The 15,980-nt window shown below is 45.6% G+C and overlaps 1 protein-coding gene across 1 annotated transcript; it reads left to right on the forward strand.

Annotated features, from left to right (window-relative positions):
* The first annotated feature begins 2,974 nt into the window (after nucleotides 1-2,974).
* Nucleotides 2,975-5,600, forward strand: LOC137422565 (uncharacterized). The gene is made up of 5 exons (XM_078771533.1): nucleotides 2,975-3,035; nucleotides 3,684-3,890; nucleotides 4,014-4,234; nucleotides 4,374-4,541; nucleotides 4,748-5,600. Exons 3-5 carry the CDS (start codon nucleotides 4,120-4,122, stop codon nucleotides 5,050-5,052), a joined length of 588 nt encoding a protein of 195 aa, XP_078627659.1. The 5' UTR covers nucleotides 2,975-3,035; nucleotides 3,684-3,890; nucleotides 4,014-4,119; the 3' UTR covers nucleotides 5,053-5,600.
* Nucleotides 5,601-15,980: the final 10,380 nt, after the last annotated feature.

The following is a 15,980-nucleotide window of genomic DNA, read 5'->3' on the forward strand; positions in this document are numbered from 1 at the left end:
TTCAACTTGGAAATTGAGCATGTAAAGGGCAGGGACAATGTCGTTGCTGATGCTTTGTCCAGAGTGAACTAACTTTGGAAATTTCTGTAGGTTGTTTGGAAGTTTTGTTTCTTTATTTTGGGAAATATTAATTATCGTTGCTCACGGGAATTGATGATTTGGGTGTGAGTTTTACTTTTGTTTGTTAAAAGAGTTTTTTCCTGCAAAGAAAGTTTTCACTATGTTCAAACTTTCTTTATTGAGGGTGGGAAGTGTTACGGATTTGTCACTTCCGTTGTTGTGGTTTTCATCCACTGTAAACATTTTTGATTCCATGTACTATTATTGTTGTCGTTTAAGGGAGATAGAGGTTACTATTTTCAAAAGGTAAAAAAGTCAATGTTTTAAATGAAACCGGAACCGGACGACGACGAAGAGGAAGACGGAGCGAGTGAGTCGGGGAAGAAGCCTAGCTGCTTCGAGGTCTGGAGCAAATGTTGACGAACGGAGGTCACTAGCGAACTTCGGGTTTCCCGGGAAAGGGATTCTTGCGACAGAGTTGTTATCGCTGTGACAGATCAACCTGCGTGTCAGGTTTTGGCGGTTGATTCCGAGGAGAATCATCGTCGTGCCGTTACGCCTCGAGAACGGGCCGTCGGCCATCTTGATTCTCGCGCTTTGCGCATCGCGCAAGGTTTTTTGCTTCGCTTCAACCATTTTCACCGCATCCAGACGTTTATCTGGTGTGTGTGTGTCACGTGGATTTTGAAGGTAAATCTGCGGTTCGTCGGTTTGGAGCTGTGAAACGTCCATACCCGAGGGTGTGATTTCCCAGTCGCCTGGAGGGCGCCTTTGGATTTCCCCGTCGCCTTGAGGGCACCTTTGCGCAGCTTTGGCTGCGTGACTGTGACTGTCATCCAAACGGGATTCTGGTCTCAATTGGACATCATTCAGACGATTGCTGGAGCGGATCGACTTGGGCTTGATGGCGGAATAGAGACATTGGGGAATGTTCTTCTTTTTGCTCACTTGGAACACAGTGAGTTATATTGTACGAACCTGATGGTACCATCATAGGAAATATATATTGGTTGTACAATTGATTACTATTGTTGTTTTACTGTTATTCTTGTGTGATCTTAATACAATATTTGTTTGTTGGTAACAATTGGTGTGGCTTCACCATTGATCTTTGACATACAGAATAACACATTTTTCTGCCGTGACTCCTCTCGGGGCTCGGAGGTACACCGTGACCGGGGGTTTGGGAGGAGCACGTAACAGTATCCACAAATGCAATTTCTTTGGTTTGCAGTGGAACAAAACAAAAAAAAGCTGAAAATATTACTAAATCTTCGCTGATTCCGCACAAAAATCCTAAAATGGCCCGGACAATATTATTGGCAACTTTTAGAAGTTGTTAGAAATAATTAGATTTCAGGCAGGTGATTGTCCTTTACTTTGGAAATGAACTCACATGTGGTGAGTTGGAGGTGCTTGCAATATAAAAATCATTCCTTCAACCAGTTTGAATGGAGAAAAGGAGTCATTCTGCTGTTTTTTGTCACTGTTTGTACCGCAATGAGCATGGAGAAAAAAAAGAAAACCAGAGAATAGTCTGAAGAGGTCAGACACAAGATTGTATTCAAGCATGGACAATCTCAAGGCTACAAGTCCATCTCCAGAGATCTTGATGTTCCCGTGTCCACTGTACGCAATGTTATCAGGTAAGGCCCATGGCACTGTAGCCAACCTCCCTGGACGTGTCCGCAAGAGAAAACTTGATCGAAGATTGCAGTGAATATTTGTTTGAATGGTGGAGAAAGCACCTCGATGAACTGCCAAACAGATTCAAGCTGACCTTCAGACACAAGGTATTACAGGTAGGTTCAACTCACACCATCCATCGCCAACTCGATGAAAGCGGGTTCTATGGTAGGAGACCCAGGAGGACCCCACTGCTGAGAGAGAGACATAAGAAAGTCTGACTGGAGTTTTCCAAAACACACCTGAACAAGCCAAAATCCTTCTGGGAGAATATCCTGTGGACAGATGAGACCAAATTTTAGCTTTTTGGTAAAGCACATCATCTCTAAGTTTACAGAAAACAAAATGAAGCCTTCAAAGAAAAGAACACCTTCCCTACAGTCAAACATGGAGGAGGTTCAGTGATGTTTTGGTGTTGCTGTGCTGCCTCTGGCACTGGGTGCCTTGAATGTGTGCATGGCATCATGAAATCAGAAGATTACCAAGGCATTTTGGAGCACAATGTTCAACCCAGTATCAAAAAGCTGGGTCTCCGTCAAAGGCCGTGGGTCTTGCAGCAGGAGAATGACCCCAAACACACTTCAAAAAAACATGCAGGAATGGTTCAAGACAAAATGCTGGACTGTTCTGAAGTGGCCAGCAATGAGTCCAGATCTAAATCCTATTTAACACCTGTGGGGAGATCTGAAAACAGTAGTTGGGAGAAGGCATAATTCAAATCTGGGAGAACTGGAGCAATTTGCACAAGAAGAGTGGGACCAAACTGCCAGTAGCGAGGCGTAGGAAGCTCATTCATGGCTATAGGATGCGCTTGACTGCAGTTATTTTGTCCAAAGGCTGTGCTACCAAATATTAAGTCTCGGATGTCAATAATTTTGTCAATGCCATTTCTTTTTATTTTCTGATTTAAAAGGATATATTAAGTTCTGAATCAAAAACAAAGGTGCTGTAATATTTTCAGTGAAATAAAGAATTGTGGAGACCAAATACTTTTGTCAATTTCAACTTATTTTTAGAGAAATTTGAAGAGTTATTTTAAAAAAGTGCAAGGGTGCCAATATTTTTAGTCACGACTGTAAACATGTGTACAATTCACACTTTTCTTGCATTGTGTGACCAGACCCTGAGTAACGACCAACTGCGCATGTCATCCCTCCTACTCTCCTTGGATGAATCCAAGGCTTCTGTTAGCGATACGGGGTGAATCAGTGGGAAAACGCTGGAACAAAACCACCTGGAACTCTTGGCTCAACATGCTGAGATGGAAGGGAAACGTATTATCCAAAGAGGTATCGGTCCTACAATCTCATCACAATGCACCCCACAATGGATTCCTAGTTATTGTCTCTGCCTGCCTGCCATATTTTTAATACTATGCCTGTGACTGAACATATACTTGCTCTTTGTTACTCTGCGCTAATACAAGCCTTCATCACAAGCGGTTGGATATGGAGGTACAGCATTCACATGGTTGAATTCCCGTAGCATCACAGTGGAAGTATTGATTACTGCGCACCACGTTTTGCTGAGAAAGCTGCGAAACTTTGTGTGGAAGTTTCAGAGCCATCACAGGCATCGGAAATGTCGTTGTATCCATTCGGCTCCAGTAGCAGAGAAGCGGGTCACCCTTCTGTTTGGGATGCCCGGGAGCAGGTCACCCTCCTTCGCCAGCCATTTTCTCCCCCAAATGATCATGTTCATTCTGGGTTGCTGACTGCTTTAATGTCGGCTAACCATACAGCCAAGGAGCTGCTGCTCTTTGCCACGTCTGATGAAGCCGCCTGCTTTTTGTTGAACTTGGAAGTTTTCATTGCTAGATTATTAAGCTGTTGTATAATTTTTACTTTTAGCATGTTATGCGACATTAATGACACTGACAATGATTAAGATACAATGCCATTTGCCAACATTCATGCGTTGTGCTGCATGTCACACAGGACGAGCACTACCTGCTGCAACTGGACGAAGCCATCGAGTCGCTGGACGCCACCATTGCTTACCGCAACGAGGTGCTTAGCTCCCGGCAAACCGCACCTAAAGATCCCACTGCAGTCCTTCGCCAAAGTTGGGACAACATAATGGGACACCTGGCCAACCTGGCCACCAAGGAAACCCACCATCTTCTGTGCAAGTACTTTGATAAGGTTGACCTTCAAAGAGGCATTACGTCATGCATCTGCAGAACCCCTCCGCTAAGGTTTTCTCAATTTCTTTGCACACATTGCTGCAATAATCCATCCCATCATTATGTTTTGGTGGACCTCCAGGTGGTATTGCTCCAAGAGGAGAAACGGCACCTTTAGCTCTCCTGCTCCTTTGCTGGAAGCGAAGGCCGGGGAAAGCGAACTACTCGTGGCCGAGTTGCAAGTGGCGATGCAAAACCTCTCCTTGGAGAACGAGCGTAAGCTCACCACACAGCAGAGTGAGCATGACCGCAGCCTGCAGCTGTACATTATCCACGCATCGACTGCGCACTCACTCCCAGCAGGTGAGCACCACAGCACCACAGCACCACAAACATTTTTTAAAAAAAGGCCGAACTTTTAATAGTCACAAGGTGTACCGCCTCTCTTGCTCCACCTCAGAGCATATGGGAATTCTCTTGATATTTTGGTCATTTTATCCAGCAGGCGAAAGTGAGAGCTCTACTGTCATTAAATCTTATGAAGACAAGGTGCAACTACTGCAGAAGGACCTCGTCTTCTACAAATGCACGAGTCGTGAGCTGAAGCGTAAACTGCAGAAAACGTTTCCAGAATCGCGTCGCTCACAAAGAGCCTCAACCAGCCTTCCAGGTGACGTTACTCAAATTTTTCCCTTCGCCTTCCACTCCCAACATTCCCCTCCAGCTGCACAACAAATAAACAAAAAGAGCAAATTATTGACAATTTTGGAAATGTTCCGGCACCCAAACTAAATGTAAATGATTTTGGAAGTTTGAAGGAACCAGATTATCGTTGTCACAGTTGGTAAATACTATCGTTGGTCCAATGTGATGCAGATGCGTTAACGTCGGACCACCCATCACTTGGCGAGGAGGTGCAGCCCGACAGATCGGACGACATTGACCACGGACAGGAGGAGGTAAAAGATGGATCATTAAACAGCTCCATTTCCAAATCGAATATGGCTGAACATTCACCGAGTGTCAGCCGCAACGAAGCGGTCTCTCACCTGCCACCTCAGCGTGCCGCCCCTGTTCCGGTAAGAAAGCTATGGCGAGAGCTTCGTCAGGTTCCCATCTCCAAAATCAAAGCGAGACGTTCCAGCGTCGTCCATAAACCCGAGGCTCCTCAGGATCTATAAACTAAGCAAGAGATGGTAAAGAAGAGTACAAAGTTCCTCATCGCAATCCCACGGGTGAAGCCTCACTGTGTGCCTGGGTTGTCATCCGTCCCGGCAGATGCAAGAAAATGCCACCAAAACCCAAGTTGTTTCCTTCTGTTGTATTTTATGTGACTTGACTTTCCAAAGATTTTGCAGTTTCACTGTTTAAAATGGCTTGGGGAGTGGGAGGTGGAGTTTATATTCCTTTTCCGGTATAATTGAAGGTTTTAAAATGCACTTTAACAATCTGAAAGACAATACCGTACATGCATGCAGCTTCATTCATTCACTGACAAGTCATTTCAGATATGTTGGTACTATTATTCCAAACAATCAATTATTTAAAATGCTTCATTTGTTGCCATTCTGAAAGAGAAGGAAATATTTTTAAGCATTTGGTGTTTTTAGGGTTAACTATTACATCATTGGAGTGATGTAACCTTTGTCATTTCCCCATTTGTTATTTACCCATGTCATATGATGCCTTCGACATGAGCCTTGTTCATTAAAACAACTACCCCGAGCACAGAACAGGCCACACTGCCTTCTTCTTCTTCTTCCGGTGGTTTTTATCTCTATATATGTGGGTTTCAGAAAGTGGAACGGTGACCTCCCAGGTCTCAAAGTATCCTCCTCCGCTTTGGTGAGGGATCACAGTTTATGGTACAAGCTTTTTTTTCAGAGTTTTGCTCCAAGGGTTCTTTTCAGGATCATCACCGAACCCCAGATTGCCTCCAACTTTTTAGTTCATTTGTGGTAATGTTCCCAAGGATGCTTAAGATCTCGAACATTCGTCTTTATAATTCCCGTTGCCCCAATCATCACTGGTACAATTTTGGTGCTTTTCAGCTTCCAGGATCTTTTCACTTCATTATTGACGTCTTGGTATTTGGTGCTTGATTCTGCTCGTGTGTGCTTCTTCTTCTTTAGTATGCAGCACATCACCGTGGGTCGCATCATTTGCTTGAGAAGCTGTGTTGCTGATGCAGTGCCCCCTGTAGGTTGGAGCTGGAATTTGGAATTTAGCCATGGCGACGGTGACCGCTCGCCTTCTGTTTGTGAAGGACACTATGGGATCTCTAACATCCAACGAATGCTGACGGACGGAACGTCCAGTTTAATGTGCATCCGAGGGATGGCATGCACATTGATGAACGAACCGTCCTGCCTGTAAAACACCGGGATGGCAGTTTATAGCTGGGTCGGGATTTGAACCCAGGCTAGATAGCTTGGAGGAGAGTGCGTGCACCTCCAGGCCATCCCACCAGCCCCATCACACTGCCAAGGAAAAGAGTTTTTCCTTTTATCAGTTTTTCCCTTCTTAGTGGGGGGGCCAATGTAGCAGATTGAAATGCCCGGTGAAATTGCTTGTTAATTTTTGGACACTGGTTGGGCTGTCTTTAGGGATGATATAAGTTCTAGAAAAAATATGTCTCCAATTGTTTCAAGTTCTTTATGGCGGCCATTTTGGATTTTCAAAATGGCGGATGTCGAAAACGTAAAATTCCATTATCTTGGCTTCTAAATGACCTAGAGTTTCGATTCTGGTGTCCAGTTGTACATTTTTGGGGATAGAGAATTGAATGAAACCTTCTTTAATAACCTACAAGGGATAAAAATAGGTTTTTATGGCACAGCCGAACCAGTGTCCAAAATCTAACTTAATGCACATCTATCTTAATTGTTATTTGTTATTTGTATGTTCCAGATTCGTGACCCTGAGCTATGATGGAGCCAAAAAGCAAGAAAACCAAGAAAGAAACTGATTTCACACTTTGCATTCAGTGCCAGGATCCCCAAGGTGCACTAGTGACTGAGCCAGCACTGGGCTCATATGCAAAGTTTCTCCAGTTCATCCAGGAGAGGGCACGATATGGTGATGCCGACTTCAAACAGATCAGCGAACGATTAAGCTGTTTCACTGCCACTGACTTGAGGAACAATAAAGCAAAGTGGCACCGGGCATGTTATGGATCTACATGCAACACTGCTCACCTGGAGCGTGCTAGAGTTCGCCACCAGAAAGCCTGCGAACATGGCGACACCCAGCATCTTCATAAGAGGTGTGGACGTCCTTCTTCTGCACCTGCCGCTGCAAGTACCTCAGGTTCTACGCAAGACGAGACTCTTCGCTTCACACGTTCATCATCAACTCCATTCAACAGAGACCTTTGTTTCTTCTGTCAAGAGGTCACTAAGGAAAGTGTACATGTTGTATGCACGTTCAACGCAGGTAAACAGCTGAAGAAAGCTGTTGAAGAAGGCAGCAACCACAAGTGGAAAGTTCAGCTGAGTGCTGCCATCAGTGCACATGATGCTCATGCGATCGACGTCAAGTATCATCTCCCATGCTGGGTGCAGAATGTCCAACGTGCTCCCAAGAGTGGGACATCAAGTGATGACAAAGAACACATACTGCAAGAAACTAATGTTATCAAAATAGCCGCAGACATTGAGTTTGTCAGCCTTGTTCGCTCTCTACTCCAAGCTGGTGAAATTCTCAACATGTCTGACCTGAAGTCGGTTTACTCCAGGATTCTTGACAATAATGGTGTGCACAATGTCCCATCACCTACTACCCAAGGCATGAAGGAGAAAATCAACTCTCACATTGATGACGTTCACTTCATGAAACCAAAACGTCGAAACGAGTCAGACTGTGTATTCTCCACTGCCGTGCGTGATGCAGCTGTCGAAGATGCAATGACGAAGACAAATGAAAAAAACATCGAACAACTGTTTGAGAGTGCCTCTGTTCTCCGCAGTGCCATTGCTTGTCAGAACAAGCACCCATGGCAATTTGAAGGAGAAATGAACACTGATGATGCTGAAAAGCATGTACCCAAAGTACTCTATGCTTTCCTCCGCTGGCTACTGGAAGGACCAGCCACGAGCATTGAGCCAGAGACTATGCGCTCAGCCACTATTCATCGAGATGTTATAACCATCAGTCAGAACATCATGTACGGCTACAAGTCAAAACGCCAAGTCACGTACAAGCCCAAAGAGCCAGATGCACCATTCCGCCATCGCTTAGAATGGCCACAGCAGCTTGCCGTTGCCATTGTAGTCCATCAGTCCACCAGAAACAAGAAGCTTCTGGATTTCCTGCATGGGTTCGGTCTGTCTGTTGATTATAGTCGGATCTTGCGGTTGGAGACACAGCTGGCCAACTCAGTCATAGAGTCTACGACAGAACAGGGTGTATACTTTCCAAGAACCATGCGCATAGGGACGTTTGTCTTCTTTGCAGTGGACAACAGTGACTTCAATGAAGACACACCTGATGGGAAGCGGACACTCCATGCTACAGCCTGGGCACTCTACCAACGACGGGAACATGCAACCTCCACAGATGAACATAGAACACTGACACTACATGACCGAAAGGCCAGACACCGCTCACTCAAGGTTCTGACTGCTCCAGACTTTGTTCCTTGCCAAGCACCAAACAAACAATCTGCCACAGGTACCACGTATAGCTTCAAGACACGGTCAAACCCAGATGTCACCAAGCCGTACTCTGCGACGGACACAGTGTGGCTACTTTCACGCACAATCATGCGAACAGCTGAAGCTGAGGACGTACAAGACGACATCATCCCACCAGATGACCAGCTGCAAGCTGCAGAACCCCAGCATGCTGACCCTGTTGGGTCACTCGTCCACGATCCAAAACAACCACCTGGCAGTAGGATCAAGCATCACGATATCCCAACTTGGACAGCCTACAACTCACTGCTCTCCTCTTCGAAGCCTCTGACAGAGGTCAACGCCCTGCCATTGGTAGCAGCACCAGCCCATGAATGGCAAACACTGATAACAGTCTTGAAACAGACACAGCAAATCAACTGCATGGTCATGGGTCCCGATAGGAAGACAGTGATCACCTTAGACATGGCCCTGTATGAGCGAGCCAAACAGCTGGAGATGACCAGAGATGACTGCAAAGGCAAGTGGGTACTGCGACTAGGGGAGATGCACACTGTGATGGCTGCACTGAGGGCTGCTGGGAATGCCATAGAGGACAGTGGTCTTGACGAGGCTTGGTCTGAGGCTGATATCTATGGCCCAACAACGACCAGACAAATACTGGAAGCCAAGCACATGAAGAGGGCTTTGGAGGCCCACATCACCACTGTCCAAGCCCTCTTCGACCTCTATGTGGACGAATTCTTCCAAGAGCATCCCCATCTGAGGGGCCCATGTACCCAGTCAGCACAACAGGTTGCCCAGAGCTGTCATCTACACAACCGAGAGGAGATGACAAGCGCGCAGAACAACATGCTAGCTGTCCTCGAGTCAAACGAAGTCCTGGAGGCCATGGCAAAGTTTGATGAGAGGAAAGAAGCCAAGAGTCCACTGTTCAAGTTTGTGCGACGCTACATGCGGATGATAATGCTGATATACACATTCATCCGTGCCACCCGTGATGGACAATTTGAGCTTCACCTGTCTTCACTGGATGAGATGTGCATATACTTCTTTGCACATGACAAACAGAAATATGCCAGGCTGACTCCCCGGTACCTTGCAGAGATGAAGGCCCTGAAGATGACAGATCCAGGGATCTACCAAGAGTTCATGGATGGGAACTTCAGTGTCCATAAGAATGAAATCCCCTTCTGTGCTGTAGGTGTGGACCATGCACTGGAGCACATCAACAGGATCATGAAGGTGACAGGGGGTATTGTGGGCATTACCCAGAATGCCAGTGCCCGCGAAAGGTTCTTTCTGACAGCACCAGAGCTGAGTAGGCTTGCTGAAGAAGCCCGTCAGATGGCTGGCTCACAATCAGCTACACGCAAGGAGCACCACGACCTATCAACCACAGTCTGGGCTCGGCAGGAAGACAGCATTCGTCGACTGAAGAATGTGATCAGAGAGTCCATGAATCCCATGACGCATGAGGGTGAAGACCTGACGACTATCATCACCAAGGTGGTGATGCCAGCTGAAGTACAGAAGGATGTCTGCAACCAAGATGAGATTGGTCAGAAAGCGTATAACACGTTTGTTGCAGAGCGCATCAACACAAATGAAATCAACCTTTGGGCCAGAATGGGAAAGGTCAAACTGAAGATGTGGAAGAGTGCCAGGAAAGCTGTGAAGCACAAACTGGCAGACAAGGTTGTAGAGCTGAAAGACGACAGGTCACTGTTTGCGCGCATGCTGATCGTGGCCCGCTCACGACCAGAGATCAACTTGAAGGATGCCATAGGTCAATATGAATTCACCGCGCTTCCACGAACCCTCTTTGCAATGGCTGGGACACTACTACCATGCACAGACAAAAGCAAGCTCATGGCCATCCTAGAAGATCTACCCAAGAAGTCAACTGGCACTGGTCAGCAGCCAGACGACGACAATCCTGAACATACTCCACCCCCTCCCAAGAAGGTGACTGTCATAGACGGCATGGCATTAGTGCAAGCAATGGGTAAGCCACAATGGGTCAAAACATGTGCCCAGTGGGCTGGCCATTTCAATGCAACACTGGACTGCAAGACCAACGGGTATGATGAAGTCCACCTCGTGTTTGACCGATATGATCTGCCAAATTCACTGAAAGAGGCCACACGGGAGAGGCGCCAAGGTGGCAAGCCGCCCACTGCTAACCACGTTCAAGACAGCACCCCGATTGGGAAACTGACAGCAAAACAGTTCCTGTCGCACACCAACACCAAAGATGAGCTAACTGTCTATCTGGCAAAGAAAGCTCTGTGTCACTTTGAGGGGACTACCAAGGTCTTCATCGTCACTTCAAGGCAGGATGTCTTCTCCAACTGCATGGATGTACAGCATCTCCGTAGCTCCCAGGAGGAGGCTGATACGAGGATCTTTCTTCACAGTCTAGATGCCGTCCGAAGAGGTGCAACACAGCTGTACATTCAGTCACCTGATACTGATGTATTCATCCTAGCACTCCACCGGTACCATGAACTATGCAAAGACACATACTTCATCACGGGTGTGGGGAACAAGAAGAGGCAAATCTCACTGGAACCAATAGTACATGAACTTGGTGTCAGGAAGGCTGCAGCCCTACCAGGATTCCATGCATTCACGGGAGCAGACCAGACTGGTCGGTTTGCCGGCAAGGGAAAGCTCACATGTTGGCAAGCCCTCAATAGGTGCTCTGTTGAGGTGGTATCTGCGTTCCATGACCTTGGGGCCTCTGAGGAGCTGAGAGCTGACACAGAAAGTGACATTGAGGCATTTGTATGCCAGCTGTATGAGCCTCGTACTACAGTTGTGGATGTGGGCAAGCTGAGGTGGAGACTGTTTACCAAGAAACAGCTAGAGGCACAGAAGCTGCCACCAACACGGGGAGCTTTACATGAAGCCATTGCTCGTGCACATTTCCAGGCCATGGTGTGGCATCAGGCTGATGTACCGGACCCCCAGCTTCCACAACCAACAGAACATGGATGGAGAGCAGAAGGAGATCAGCTGGTGCCCATCACAACCAAGGACCCTCCAGCCCCAGCTGCCATCACACATCTAATCAAATGTAACTGCAAGAAGACCCAATGCATGTCTCACTGCTCATGCAGGTCTCAGCATCTCAACTGTTCTGAGATGTGTATGTGTGGGGCAGATGAAGAGGTGTGTGGTAACACGGGTCAGGAGCGCCCCATGGGAATCGATAACACTGATGATGAGGAGGATGGAGATCCTTCAATGTAACAATGAACAATGCCAACTAAAAATATTGCACAAAGACATTATAAGTGTACATTTGAACACTAAAGTCCAGCCTTTATGTGATTTAGAAGTGAAAATGATGGAAAAAAATATATATATGTGTTGGCATAAGTGCGTGAAAATCCAAGATGGCTGCCATAAGAACCCTTTTGATCATATGTAGGTGTATAAATGTGTGTTTATTGGATTAAGTATCCGCAAATATGTACATTTGGACACCAAAATTAACACTCTAGGTCATTTAGAAGCCAAGATAATGACAATTTCGGTTTTCAACAAACGCCATTTTGATAATCCAAAATGGCCGCTATAAAGAACTTGAAAAAAATGGAGACATATTTTTTCTACAACTTCTATCATCCCTAAAGACAACCCAACCAGTGTCCACAAATTAACATTTGAATTCAACGGGAAAACATTGGCCCCCCCACTATCTGTAGTAAAAATCCCAAGGAAACGTATGCAGGAATTTCAAAACATGTTTACAAAGTTGTCATCTTTAGAAAAAAGGTGAAGCTGACAAAGCATTGCATTACTATAATTATTGGGGAAAATGTCAGGGGCATAGAAAATGCCCCTTTATATAGTACTAGCTGAGGTACCTGGCTTTGCCCAGGTTGAATAAGAATAAGACAAATATATGATGAAAAGAACATGTATATTTTAGAGCAATATCACAGTACATTGCCTACATGACGTTTTGTCAATTTTCAATTTCTCAAAACCTCTTGGTACACAACATTTCTGGTTTTCTTACTTGGTGCCAAGACATAAAGATTGCTTGGTTTTCCAACCCTCGAGCAGCCCACGTACAGCTGGCCATGGGCAAACACTTGTTCTGTGAAGTTCAGGCCTACAACCTTCATTGATTGCCCCTGTGCCCTGTTGATGGACATAGCAAAACATAGCCTGATGGGGAACTGAATCCTCTTGAAGGAGAATGGAAGGTCAGGTGGAATAAGTGGTATCCTTGGAATGAATACTTTCTCTCCTCTGTATTGTCCTGAGAGGATGGTTGCCTCTAGGACATGCGGCATCATTTGCTGGATTGTCAATCGTGTTCCATTACACAGCTTTGGTGGATGAAGATTCCTTAGAAGCATGATTGGTGCTCCCACCTTGAGAATCAACCTGTGTGTTGGGAGTCCTTGAGGCTGAAGACTGTTGAGAAACTCAGTTGGGAAGTTTACTGCCTGATCTTCATCTGTCACTTTGCCAAGAGAATCATAATGTCTTTCATGACCGGGAAGTTGGTGGAGGAGCAAATTGTTGATCTCTTGAACAGCATTGTTCTTGGGGGCCAAAATGGCTCTTTCGGCAAGCCATGATGAGTCCTGGAACTGGGTCTCCATATTGGGAAAGACCTTTTTGATCAAGTCATCTTTTGTTTCAACAAACTGTCCAAATGGTAGAATTATTTGTTCTGATGCATCTTGAGAGTATAGACTATAGGCCATTGCCAACTTTCAAAAGCTGGCTTGAGAACGCCCCTGCAGTGTTGTTACCAAGAAGGTGGACTCTCATGTTGGTATTCAGGGTAAGTCTTTGCACATGTGGCCAGAGGAGATAAGAAGACTTGATACAGGCCTTGACTTGATCTGCTCTTGTGCCCCGTTGGATGACTGGGAGAGTCTGACGAAAGTCTCCAGCCAGAACAGTTGTCACACCACCCATGATTTTCTTGTTGTTGCGAATATCTTGGAGTGTTCTGTTCACTGCTTCGAATGCCTGCTTGTGGTTCATAGTAGCCTCATCCCAGATGATGATTTTGCACTGTTGAAGGATCTTGGCTTTTGCTGAATTATTGCTAATGTTGCAGGTTGGGGTGTCTTGCTTGGTCAAATCCAAAGGCAGTTTGAAAGTTGAGTGTGCTGTCCTTCCTCCTTCAAGAAGTGTAGCTGCAATTCCACTTGAGGCCACAGCCAGAGCAATTTCCGAATTTTGACGAACCTTGGCCAGGATGTTATTAATGAGGAATGTTTTTCCTGTCCCGCCAGGAGCATCGAGGAAGAATATCTTGCCAGCATCATCATCAACACTCTTCAGGATAGAAGTAAAGGCTTGCTGTTGGTCCTCAACCATTCTTGGGACATTCTGCTCTACAAATGTGGTCAGCTCTTCCATGTTGTAGTTTGTTTCCCTCAGAAGCTCCTGAGCCATTCCCTCAATGCAGACAGTAGGGATGGTGTTGGATGGGTGTTGAGCTGTGCTCGGCTTCCGTCAGACGTGACACTTTGCATTCAGGCCAAAGCATTGAAGTTTCGTCTCATCAGACCACAGAATCATTTGCCTCATGCTCCCAGAGTCTTTCATAAGCCCTTTTGCAAACTCCAGGTGTGCTGTCATGTGCCTTTTTCTCAGGAGTGGCTTCCGTCTTGCCATTCTTCAATTTCTCAAAACCTCTTGGTATACAACATTTCTGGTTTTCTTATTTGGTGCCAAGACATAAAGATTGTTTGGTGTTCCAATCGACCGTCGTTGGTGAACCCAAAAAATATTTCCAACAGTTGAAATAATTATTGTTTCCAACAGTTGAAATTTAATGGAATTCGAATTCGAATAAAATCTCAACTAAAAAAAAAAACCGTTTATTCGTTCTTGGCGCGAAAAAATGGCGTGCATTTTGTCATTATGTGCGACTTTACGTCACTCCTACGGACGTGAAAACATTTGTTTTCCTTAAAAATATATTTAAAATAAATAAAATAGTACATAAATTAACAATAAAAGAAGCTAAAAAACAATTTAAAATACAATAAAAAGCACATTAAAAATATATAAATATGTACGTACAGTATACTGTATGTACGCGCAACTGCCGATTCTCATTCAAAACAGAGGCGACGTACAGTATTCCTTTACTGTGTCTGTGTTAGCCATGGGTCCGAAGAAGGATAATGCTAGTGTTTCCAAGCATAATGTGGTTACGATGGACGATAAGTTAAATCTGATTAAAAGGTATGGAAAAGGTGGAAAAGTGTCGGTGATAGCGCATAGACCTTATCGCGAATCGGAACCGCAATGCGTCATGGGATCGGAAAGGGGCAATAGCGCCGCCACAAACTACACCATGGAATTACAGCTGGCCCGGTTTTTTAAACCATTGATATTAAAATAAAACGTAGCCTATAACCACCGGAATTTTATGCTGATTCCGAATCTGTGTCTAAAACTTTTCTTCGATGTGTAGTTCTTGAGTTATAAGCGGACATCCCGACAGACAGACAGACACTCCTCCTTTATATATAGAGATGTGCCATGTGGCAAACTATAGAAAAGAAGGGACATTCCACATTCCATGGCTTGTAGAAAATACTGTCTTGTCCCTGTCGATTAAGAACACCACCGGATGACGAATACCTGAACGTTTTTTTACTCCTGAGGCAAACTCCCAATTTGGCGGTTATGAGTGTGCGCGAGATGGAGGCTGCAAGACGTTTATCCGGAACGGAAAACGGGTTTATTCCGAACCCACAGAACATGCAAACACCACAATGAATTGATAATCAAACGATTTAATAACCAAATAAAGCAAGACGAAATAAATGTTGAGGTAAACGAATTGAAATTCTTACTTTGAGGATCCTCACACACAGTCACGAATACGAACACACGGGAAATTAAAATGAAAAAAAAAATGTTCCTTTTTAGTGGCAGTGCCTAGCTCACCCAAACGAGTTCGTTTGATGAGGTCGGCAGTGGTGGCCGACACCAACGCTTCCCATGCCCAATTGGCACCAGGCGACGAAGAGAGCGCACGGAGCCGTGAATCGAGCAATGAAGACGACCCTCTTTCCCTGCACTCTGTCCGAAGTGCCAAGAGCCCCACAACACGCCGCCTTTATTGCTCCTCGAGTGCCACAAAATTGCGCCCAACTCCATGCAGCTCACGATCGGAAATAGCCAAAATGGCAAAGCTTCTTGTCCGAGCAAAAACACCGAGAGCGACTCTTCCTCTTCCTCTCTAAAAAAAACCTCGATGACGTCACCCCTACCAATGGCAAAGTTCTTGACAAATCACCCCATGTCTTCTGGGCCAATCATCACCTTCAGGGGTGTAGCCTGACGGCTCTTCTTGACCGCCCATTTATCTGCCTCTCGTGGGCGGGCTTTCACCTATTAGGTCCTTTGGGTGGGGCTTAATCCGGGAACCAGTTTGCTTGCAGTTGGCGGTTGCTGTTGTTTAAATGAGGTTTTGC

Source organism: Myxine glutinosa, chromosome 2, assembly GCF_964187855.1.
Source record: "Myxine glutinosa chromosome 2, kmMyxGlut1.1, whole genome shotgun sequence".
Lineage (NCBI taxonomy): Eukaryota > Metazoa > Chordata > Myxini > Myxiniformes > Myxinidae > Myxine > Myxine glutinosa.

What these genes read in the sequence shown, in the direction of transcription:
- LOC137422565 (XM_078771533.1), top strand. Translation starts at nt 4,120, where the DNA reads ATGCAAAACCTCTCCTTGGAGAACGAGCGTAAGCTCACCACACAGCAG. An exon ending in TGCGCACTCACTCCCAGCAG is followed by an intron (nt 4,235 to 4,373) that starts GTGAGCACCACA and finishes CATTTTATCCAG; the next exon opens with CAGGCGAAAGTGAGAGCTCT. An exon ending in AGCCTCAACCAGCCTTCCAG is followed by an intron (nt 4,542 to 4,747) that starts GTGACGTTACTC and finishes AATGTGATGCAG; the next exon opens with ATGCGTTAACGTCGGACCAC.